The following is an 11,096-nucleotide window of genomic DNA, read 5'->3' on the forward strand; positions in this document are numbered from 1 at the left end:
CATTGTAATACACGGTTCGGCTGCATCAAATATTACATATCTGCCGTAGTTCTCTATTTATAGAGCCCTGATGAGAAGACTTCTAGACAAACATGAGGAACTGCCGCCAAAACTGAAAACGTGACGTGGATCATAAATATATCAGCAATTAAACAACATCTTACATTTCTTTTCACACAATGCGTCTCCTTGCAGTATCAACACTAATTCGGCTGACTTTTATATTTGATCCAATTGGTAGATAGGCTGTATTTACACCATAACGGTGCACAGCTGATATAAAGGGACACCTGGTGGTTGAAGAACGTTATTGCATTTTATTATTAATTTATTTTCCTCATTGTAGCGACCAGAGAGGGGGGGGGGGGATATATCCAGTCTCTGATTGTGTTACCTTATTATGAGAGTGCTCTCATACTTGTTTGATTCTGAAATTGTATATATATATATATGTGTGTGTGTGTCCGCATCTGTAGCCTGTTATTGTCTCATTATACCGCACTGTGAATGAATCAAAGTAAATATATAAGTCGTCATGAACACATCTGTCCATCAGACAGAGGGCTGCTGCCTCCTGTCATCATTAATGGACGTCTCTTTAAAATGACCGCTCAGAGGAGAGGAGTTCTCATTTCTCTAACCGCCTGCTGCTTCCCCTCCTCTCTCCTCGGTTCCCCTCCTCTCTCCTCGGCTCCCCTCCTTGACTCCTCCGCTCGCATCTCCTGTGGGCGGGACTAAGACACGAGGAGGGGAGTCAAGGAGGGTAAATAGAGAAATGAGAAGCCTTCCCCTCCTCTCACCTGGGGCCCCTTCCCGGCTCCGGGGGGTCCGAGCAGGATGGCACGGATCCCCTCCTGCACATCGCGTCCTTCAGTTGCGCGCTGGGGGCCATGTCTGGAGCGGGACACCAGCAGGGCAGACACTTTAATAAAGTCTGTCTGTCGTCCAACTGACACGTCACACAAGTTCAGCCAGGAAAAGACACGTCTCTCCGCCTCCTGTCTGCTACAGCAACCAAACCCCGCCCCCTAATGCTGTTGTGATTGGCCGCAGCACTGCTCTGTCACTAATTGTGAGCGTTGATTGGAGGAAATCTGGGTGACGGCTCCTGTGTAATACCCGACATGGATTCCATCAGGAATGTTTATTTTCTTTTCTTAAATTAAACTATAATACAAATAAAAAAACGTGAAACAATTGAGGATGATATAATTAAGGTTTTTGTTTTCTCAGTCAAATGTTTTCTTCTGATTAGTTGCTTGATTATTATTAATATTTTGTATTATTTCATTATATTTAGTTTTTCCTTTTTTTCTTTGTATTTGTGAAGAAATCCAAATAAATTGACAAAAATGTTCACAAATATAATTTTACTGAAGTTATCTTGACTAAACAAATCAAATCAAATCATTTATTTATTTAACTGGCAGTAAAAATACAAACCAATAACTCATTTACAAAATAGTTAGATTTTGAGGAACTCTGTATAAAGCCCTACCCTAGCTTTTTCTTAATTTAGCAGCGTGCAGTGAAGCGTTCCTTTAGTTCCCTTTTAAAGACGTGATGATCACAGCGATAAAATGCCTGAAGCTGAAGTTTTGTACTCTGATGTAAAGTTCAAACGAGACAAGGGAAACAACGATGGTGAGTCAAAAATATGTTCATTCATCTATCCATCTATCTATATTTCTATACATTACATACATTACATTACTTTCAAGGAGTTTCTAAGAACTTAAAAGACGCATGTGTTTCTGCAGTTTGAGTGAAATGTGAATGTTTATACTCACACATTATCAGCAGTGAGTACATCAGAGCTCATTGAACAGAAAGTGTTGTTGGGTTGCAGGCAGGGCATCCTCAGCGGCTGACACCATCTACTCTGCGGTCAGGATCTTGGAGAAGCAGCCATCCACAGAGCTTCCTGGTGAGTGATAACACATATTAATACATTACAAAAGTGAACATAAGTAACCTCCAGTCCGTGGAGTCAGGAGGCCATCAAGAACATACAACAACAAAACATGTGAATGTATCAATCCAAGTTATGTGAGTGCTCAGTCTTGGAAACTAAAACAAAGAAATGGATATCTATATAAATAAAACCTAAAGAATGGCAACTTCATTCTTAAGATAGATTGTATTGTGAGCAAAAATATATATTCCAGAAAAAAGAAATAACATTCATTTAAAGTATTTCATGAAATGTGTCTTTAAACTATTGCATCCTGATGTGTCAGTTCAATCAGGAGAGACGGTTTTGATGAAAGAATACATATGTATTGCAGAAATACACAAATGAATGTAAAGGTGATTTTGGCGATTAGGCCCCGTTGTGCAGGAGTATCATTCGGGAGGGTAGACCCGATCAGATGAAACCCCCCGGGGTCTAGACCCTGGTGGTGGTGAATGGATAGTTGGGTCGGTCTGAAGGGGAGGGGCTTAGCTTGACCCTGGTGGTGGTGAATGGATAGCTGGCTTCGGTCTGAAGGGGAGTGGCTTAGCTTGACCCTGGTGGTGGTGAATGGTTCGGGCTGAAGGGGAGGGGCTTAGCTTGACCCTGGTGGTGGTGAATGGATGGTTGGGTTCGGTCTGAAGGGGAGTGGCTTAGCTTGACCCTGGTGGTGGTGAATGGATAGTTGGGTTCGGCCTGAAGGGGAGTGGCTTAGCTTGACCCTGGTGGTGGTGAATGGATGGTTGGGTTCGGCCTGAAGGGGAGTGGCTTAGCTTGACCTTGGTGGTGGTGAATGGATAGTTGGGGTCGGTCTGAAGGGGAGGGGCTTAGCTTGACCCTGGTGGTGACCCTGGTGGTGGTGAATGGATGGTTGGGTTCGGTCTGAAGGGGAGTGGCTTAGCTTGACCCTGGTGTTGAATGGATGGTTGGGTTCGGTCTGACGGGGAGTGGCTTAGCTTGACCCTGGTGGTGGTGAATGGATAGTTGGGGTCGGTCTGAAGGGGAGTGGCTTAGCTTGACCCTGGTGGTGGTGAATGGATAGTTGGGGTCGGTCTGAAGGGGAGGGGCTTAGCTTGACCCTGGTGGTGGTGAATGGATGGTTGGGTTCGGTCTGAAGGGGAGTGGCTTAGCTTGACCCTGGTGGTGGTGAATGGATAGTTGGGTTCGGTCTGAAGGGGAGTGGCTTAGTTTGACCCTGGTGGTGGTGAATGGATAGTTGGGGTCGGTCTGAAGGGGAGGGTCTTAGCTTGACCCTGGTAGTGGTGAATGGATAGTTGGGTTTGGTCTGAAGGGGAGGGGCTTAGCTTGACCCTGGTGGTGGTGAATGGATAGTTGGGGTCGGTCTGAAGGGGAGGGGCTTAGCTTGACCCTGGATTCAGAGGGACAGGAGGTGAAAAGGGGGGAGGAGGGTTGCGTCGAGTCACCTGGAATGACAGCTGTCAGAGGGGGGAGAGCAGATTTAAAAAGGGTTAGCGGAGCGCTATGATAGGCTTGTGAGAATAGAGCGAAGTGATTGGTTAAGCTGGGGAGTGAAGCCCCCGATCACTTATTGAGAGGAGAGAGAGTAGTAACATGGACATAGTAAATGAAGAGTAAAGACGGACTTCCTGGTTGAACTTACGCTGAGCTTCATTTCAGAAACCTTCTGGAATATTTGACTGTAGTGAAATAAATGCTACTGTGTGTGGAAGGTTAAGGAGTCATTTTAAGGGCCAATGTGTAAAGACTAACTTTGAGGTAAATATTAAGATGTAATTTGTGTTTCATTCTCATTGCTGTCACGCCTGAGTTTAAATGTTCATCTGATCTTTAAGAATTAAAATCAGTTATAGTAACATTTTATACTTTTGTAAGATAGAAATAAAAACATGTCTCACTTAATAAAGAGAGGACTTTGTTGGTCGAGTAATTGACTGTACAATGAACTGATTCAGAACATGGAACTGACCATGACCAAATCATTTCAACATAAATGCTGGTCATTTCTTGGTGTTCATGTTTCCCGTTTCTATTTGTGTCTTCGTGCTGTGTTCAGTCGCAGCTCCACTGGCTGAGTGAACATTTCAATCATTTCATTCAGAGGAATCATATGTGTCTGAGAAGAGACTCCCTGGGGGATGAATAATAACATATCAATAAAGTGTATTGAAGTATTGAAGGACAGTCAGACAAGAATAATGTAAAAGAAAACAGCTCAAAGGAGTGAGTGAGAAACGGTCCCCAGGGCGTGAACGTGTAAAATGTGGTTTTACTTCCAAAGTTCCTCAAAACAAGATCACGCAGAAAAAGCTATACTCAAGAGTTTGTGCTCTTTGCTTCCATAACATTCAGACTGGTTGAAAGAAACATCTCTAATTGTTATGTTGAGGCAGATCAACCCTCACAACAGGAAAGAATGAAACAGAGAGGAATCAATGAAACACAAACACAGTTGAGATTAATCATTATGATTTAGTTGACACCAAACACCAATGGGGAAACATGACCTGCCCTCCAGCCCTCAAACAGCAATGCTCCCCTGAACACCAGACACACAGGGCAGATATACGTTTCTAAATGACACACCAACATGTTCCCTAAACATGTTTAACGCACACATTGTCAGGTCTCCTAAACTTGGACATGTTCCAGATGTCGAAAGGTCATCATCTCATGACGTCTTTAGGAGTCTTGCAGGATATAAATGATCCATTTAACCCTTCGATGCCCTTAGAGTGACTGGACTCTACACTCTTCCATAAGTGGGTCAAAAAGGACCCGTATTAGAATTATGTGTTTTTATGCCATTTTGGTGAAGACAAATCACTTGTATAATATTTAGTATTATATTTTGGTTCACGCTAGAAATATTTTATATTTAATTTTTCACTATTTAGAATTTTAGAATTTTTTTTTACATTTTGAAGAAAAAAAAGGATTCCATAGAAAATGCATGCGTGTCATTTTTGACCCACTTGTGGAAGCTTGGGGTAGAAATACAAACACTACAATTTCTTAAAATGTAAATTAAGAATTTGAATGGCATGATATCCAAAACATGTTTTTTGAGGAATAGCTGGAATATGAAATGATAAGAAAATGTAATTACAAAGATACTTCAAGAAAACCACCTCACCGGGTCAAAAAAGACCCACTTATGCATCTAAGGGTTAACAAACTATATACACGTCTGCACATGAGCACACATACATTTCTTTACATTAACTAAGACACCAACATCCTTATCGTTTCTCAGCTGATGAACCACTAGCTTTAGACTAACTGTATTATATCTGAGGAAGACATCCCTTGGACTTCCTCTGACCTTTGCCAATGTACCTAACATGGGTACATCTGCTGATAATGGCAAAGAGACGATGGAGCCTCTCTGACCTGTTACCTTCATATTAAGAGAGAAACACGCTGTAATAAGGAATCTGCCATAATAGTTACATTTTATTTTAATTTAACTATACTTCGATTTCTACTGAGAACAAATAAACGTTTGCATTAGATAATGCCCCATTTGCACTTTTCAACATTTAAAATAAACTAGTAATACAAACATATAATCTTAATTCAGCTAATTAACTGTGATAGTTACGTGGTCACTTTATTAGGTCCATTTTTACAACTTTGTCCATATTGGAATATATTTAGGTTTTTCTGGTGACAGTATGTTTCTGATTTATGGACTGCATTCATAACATTTTGAAAAACTATTGGCTCCAACATGTCCAACAAAGGAAACTCTGAAAGCGGATGTGTCTCGTGTGAACCTGTGAGTGGGGTTTGACTTTAACAGCTTCTTTAAAACGTCCTTAAAACAGGACACGAACACAAACACAAGTGACTCGTCCACTGGTCAGGACTTTGGGCTGGTTTGCTCCTCTACTTTACTGTGACATTTCTTTGGATTAGGATTTACTCCTTCACTAAAAGTTAACATTTGATCACACTGCCTTTGTAAACATTTCATCAAAAAACTTAATAAAAAAGTAAAATGTGCAAATAAATAAATAAATATAATACAAATAAAATAAATAAAAATGTAATATCCGAGCCTCAAAACGCTTCTTCAAATAAAGTGTTTTTTTTGCTATAAAAAACAAAATATGAGTAAAAGCACTTTGAATTGCCTTGTGTTGAAAAGTGCTATATAAATAAACTTGCCTCGCCTAAAATATTCATCAGTATTCTTTTTAAAAAATGAAAACGCAGTCCGTTCAAGTCTTCTTTAATTTCCCGACATGTTCAGAGTGTAAGTGATCCAGAGTCTCTGTCTGTCCTCAACAGGTTCCCAGCAGCAGTCTGAGTCAGCTCCACGATGTAGAGTCACCTCAGAGAGAGCGGCTGTGATTGTTCTCAGCGTTCTCCTGGCAGCTTCTCTCGTCACTCTCGGAGTAACCTGTGAGTTTCTTTTCAAACTCAATGAATTAAGAACGAGATTTAAATCTGATGTTTCTTCCATCCAGACTGTTAAACTCCTGAACTGCTGAAACAACATCCATAACATTCATCTGCTACTTAGTCATTATTTATCTAATATATCATACATATATTGCAACCCAGTCTCATGGCATTTCGTGTTCACCAACATGATTTTTAATCTATTGATTCGTGTTCACCAACACGATTTCCCCCTTTTTTTCGTGTTGCACAGCACGATTTTAAAAGCAATGTATTTCTACTGGTAATGACGCTCATGGAAGCACGGCATTTGACATTTATTTTTCACACAATACGTCTCCTTGCAGTATCAACACTAATTCGGCTGACTTTTATATTTGATCCAATTGGTAGATAGGCTGTATTTACACCATAAAGGTGCACAGCTGATATAAAGGGACACCTAGTGGTTAAAGCATGTTATTGAATTTCATTATTTTTATTATTAGATATTAATAGGATCCTTATAAAGTATATTCATTACTCGTTATTTTCTACTAATAGTTCATTAAAGACTGTATATAATGACTATTTTGCACATCCCTTTCAAGATTTTCTAAGGTTTATTGACATATCATATAGGCCCACACAACTATGGTGTAGTTCTGCATTGAATGAAAAACTTGGGTCGCAGGTTCCTCAATAGCATTACAAGATATCTATCAATATTTGTGCATACCTCCAGCAATGTTAACTATGTTGAAGCACTTATTTTAACTGATATTATACATAATGTATTATACTCTTATAAGATGTATGTAGATATTTCATCTCCGGCCTTGTCAGGTATTGAACAATCAATAAATAAAGAACACAGAATTGTTCAATATAAAACACAGAATTTGTGTGATTATACTAAATGATTTACAAATAAACACCACTGCATATTTACAACTGTTACACATGCTGATGTAACGCAAATGTTCCAACTTGGGATCAATAAAGTATATCTTAAGCTGATCGATGGCTACTGCCATATTTGCAAAATTTGCCTCTGAACCTTGACAAGTGCATGTTTCAGGCTTATCAATAAATGTAATGTAATGTAATGACCCGTTCAAATCCAGTTTTGGACAGTCTCCCATTTCAAGTGCTGTTCGAGGCTCGTCGTAACCCTCGGAGCACACTCTCCAATCACAGAGCTTGAGGACTATCACAGGGTTTGTCAAACAGAGCACATGGTGTAGTCCTAAATGATAGCTGGGGATTCTGGGTAGTGTAGTGTCTTCTGCTATCCTTTACTCCGAAAAAACATTTGTTTCTCCGAATCGAAGGGGAAAAATACAAAAGCATTGCACACAATTTAAACCAATCAATGTTGTGTAATTAACAAGGATAATCTGGTGTTTTCTAGTCGATGAGTAGTGCAGATATCACTGTAAAATCAATCGACAGTAAGGGGAATACTTACTTCCGGTTGTACAATTCTCCGTTATCCAATGAGAATGGACGCTCACATTGCCTTTAAGGGCAGTCGACACAAACGAATGCCGTGCTTCCATGAGCGTCATTACCAGTAGAAATACATTGCTTTTAAAATCGTGCTGTGCAACACGAAAAAAAGGGAAAAATCGTGTTGGTGAACATGAATCAATAGATTAAAAATCGTGTTGGTGAACACGAAATGCCATGAGACTGGGTTGTATATAGCATAGAGACTCTTATTGCACTATTTTTTAAAACTATTTTTCTTTTTATATTTAATATTTACTTGCACTATATTTTTCTGTGTATCTGTGTTATTGTGTTGCTCTGTTAGAGAAGCCAGTGACCTAAGAATTCCATCGGCATAACTATAGCTATGTTCGTATGACAAATAAAGAACCTTGAACCTTGTTCAGAAGAACAGAACTGCTGGCTTCAGGCGATCTCTGCTAACATGTGTAACAGAACAGCTTGAAGTTAAATTCATCTGAACAGATTCGTGGTAATTAACTGATGCTTTCATTTTCCTTTCTCAATTTAAAATCACTCAAATTAGTTTGGAGAATTTTCAACGTCATGTTTTCAATCTATTTGGCATTTCAATGTGTACCTACCTCTCCTTAACATTACTATATATGTTGGAATGATTCTCCTCTAATGAACAGACTCTTAAAACTTGTCTTTCTCCTTTTTAACAATCAGCTCATCAAAACATCCAAACCATAGAACGTCTCCGAAAGATGACAGATGAGCGTGGCGCTGAGATGAAAAACCTCACAGGTAAACTTCGTCCACATCCAGATCTCTTTCAAATGTTTGAACACTCATATTGTTCTGTTAAACATTCATCTTTGTGTCTCGACTGCGTGAACCATGGAAGATCTCCGTTCAGGTTCTCAACTAAGAGACACCTCTGATTAAGGTGAAATCTTTTGTATCTTTTTCCACAACAGAGAGATTCTCGGCAGTAAAACCTTGCAAACCGGAGCCAACGTGCCCTGCAGTAAACAGTCAGTGATGGATTTACTTTCTCACATGTTTGCTCTTCTGATGAGGAAGTGACAGATTGTCACACACATAAAACAGATGTGTGTCGTCTGACTAAAGACTTTGCTCTGATCTCTTTGAAGGGGGCTCATGTAAAAGATGCCCAGACAGCTGGGAGCGTCATGGAGGGAAATGCTATTATCTCTCCATCATTAAAGCAACCTGGACACAGAGCAGAGCTGAATGCAGACGTACAGGAGGAGATCTGGTTCAGATCGAGAGCAGAGAGGAGCAGGTAGAACACACTGCTGCAGGGTCACCATTCAACACTTTGTTTCTGCATTAGTTAGCTCAGAGAAGTTATTCAACAGATTTGTTTTTGCTGTCCAGACATTCCTGCAGCAGAAAGTGAGAGTTCAAATGACTGGAGATGAGGACAAGTTCTGGATCGGACTGACGGACTCAGTGACAGAGGGAGCATGGCTGTGGACAGACGGTTCAGCACTGGACAGGAGGTTTGATTGTTGTAAACACATGTTTTTAAATGTCCAATATCAAAGTCATCAGTTTGATTAAATCACATCTTTCTCTTCCTCAAACCTCAGTTTGGCTTTTTGGTCCACCGGAGAGCCAGACAACTATAAAGGGAACGATACTATGGAAGAGGATTGTGCGAGGATGGGGGAGAGAGGTGGAGCGTCAGACCTGAAGTGTTGGTTTGATAAATCCTGTGAAGACCCTCACAGAAGTATCTGTGAGAAACCAGAAGACCCCTAACTCAGCCTGTTTATCTATCTCAGTACAGGATGCAGAACGTGGAGCAGGGTGCTTTTTAATAAAGCTCTTATACAAATAATATACACAGCCATGCAAACATTAAAATGCAGCTTCTTGAATGTGTTGAAAGATTAAGAACAGAAGTTCTATTTCAAACTATAATGGAACTGGATTCGCACAAAATAAGTGACATTTTCATTTTGGGCTCTGAGTAATAGTGACAGCATTTCTCCATATTATCACCATTTACAAATCAATCATTCAAATGATGGAGAAATGGTTTCTGCAGATGGTTCCATAAATGATAATATCCATTGCTTGCATTGCACTCAAACACATGTGATAATGAGCTCCACCTGCGAACTCCAACAGCAAAATGACATGGATGCATCGGTCACAATAATCTAATGATATGACGTATAATATTATAACCATCGCAGCTTTTAGCTTTTTGACTTATTCATAATATTGCACTTCAATGAACATCTTGTGTCAGCAGCACTTCAATGAACATCTTGTGTCAGCAGCACTTCAATGAACTGCTGTGTTTCATTTCTACCTAAACATCACATTTCATATTCTCTTCACTTTCTTTATAAAAATGTGTATTTGTTAAGTAGCTACTAACGAAGGTTGTCCAGTGCATGCTATGAAGTAAAAAGTAAAAAATAAGTACTTGAGAAGTGATGTGTACTTTAGTGAAGTAAAGTATTTTAAAATCTTTTGACTGAACTGTTTTATTTGAGCTACGACAGCTCGCTCATCTGTAAACATGTAATCCATGTTTTGTCTTCTTTTGTCATTTCATTTGGATGTAACTCGAAACATTTAAAAAGTGAAAGTGTAAAACAAAAAACACAACGGTAACATGTTTTGATGTTTTCCATTTTGGATATGCATAACAACTAATTCAAAAGAAGGTTAAACAATTATTACTTTGATTGAAATGAATTACTAAACTTGAGTCGCAGCTTAAAAGCATCAACATTCAACCGACTCCAGGAGAAACATCATCAGTTTAACGTGCCTTTCGTTTTCTCTTTAAGACATCAGTAATGATAATATTTCAACATGGTTTAGACTTTAAGGGTTGAAGTAATGAGGAGAGAAGAGTAAGAGTTGGTGAGGGCTGATAATTTATTCCGGTAAATTACTCTGACCTACTAACTGACCTGACCAAAGTTATTGAGTCTATGTAAGTTTACTGCTTGGCTCAGATCCACCAACGTCAGCAAGATCTCACCTCTATTAACTCCTGAAGAACCAGGTTCAATTAACTGCCGTTTCTATTCAGACAACCCGCTAAATCTGTTTCAGCGATCCCGAAGGATTTTGATATCAGTAATGAGGTGTGGCCCTACCTAAGTGTGTGTGTGGCAGGGTGCAATCTTACCTTTGAAGCAGGAGAGGAGAGCGCAGATGTCTTTTAAGTTATCCCAGTCCAAAAGGTGGGATCAGTTTATTTGAAGAGAAATTGGTCCAAACTAATACAGGGTTTTTACCTTCTCTCTTTACAACATTATAA

At 39.7% G+C, this 11,096-nt stretch overlaps 1 protein-coding gene across 1 annotated transcript; it reads left to right on the forward strand.

The window, feature by feature from the left end:
• The first annotated feature begins 745 nt into the window (after window positions 1-745).
• Window positions 746-10,292, forward strand: LOC117562760 (hepatic lectin-like). The gene is made up of 8 exons (XM_034240641.1): window positions 746-1,644; window positions 1,850-1,927; window positions 6,230-6,343; window positions 8,510-8,587; window positions 8,761-8,817; window positions 8,938-9,089; window positions 9,185-9,309; window positions 9,400-10,292. The coding sequence occupies exons 1-8, from the start codon at window positions 1,581-1,583 to the stop codon at window positions 9,569-9,571; spliced, it is 840 nt and encodes a 279-aa protein (XP_034096532.1). The 5' UTR covers window positions 746-1,580; the 3' UTR covers window positions 9,572-10,292.
• The last annotated feature ends 804 nt before the right edge of the window (window positions 10,293-11,096 follow it).

The sequence above is a fragment of the Gymnodraco acuticeps genome, unplaced genomic scaffold (genome assembly GCF_902827175.1).
Source record: "Gymnodraco acuticeps unplaced genomic scaffold, fGymAcu1.1, whole genome shotgun sequence".
NCBI lineage: Eukaryota > Metazoa > Chordata > Actinopteri > Perciformes > Bathydraconidae > Gymnodraco > Gymnodraco acuticeps.

What these genes read in the sequence shown, in the direction of transcription:
- LOC117562760 (XM_034240641.1), top strand. Translation starts at nt 1,581, where the DNA reads ATGCCTGAAGCTGAAGTTTTGTACTCTGATGTAAAGTTCAAACGAGAC. An exon ending in CGTCACTCTCGGAGTAACCT is followed by an intron (nt 6,344 to 8,509) that starts GTGAGTTTCTTT and finishes TTTAACAATCAG; the next exon opens with CTCATCAAAACATCCAAACC. An exon ending in TGAGATGAAAAACCTCACAG is followed by an intron (nt 8,588 to 8,760) that starts GTAAACTTCGTC and finishes TTTCCACAACAG; the next exon opens with AGAGATTCTCGGCAGTAAAA.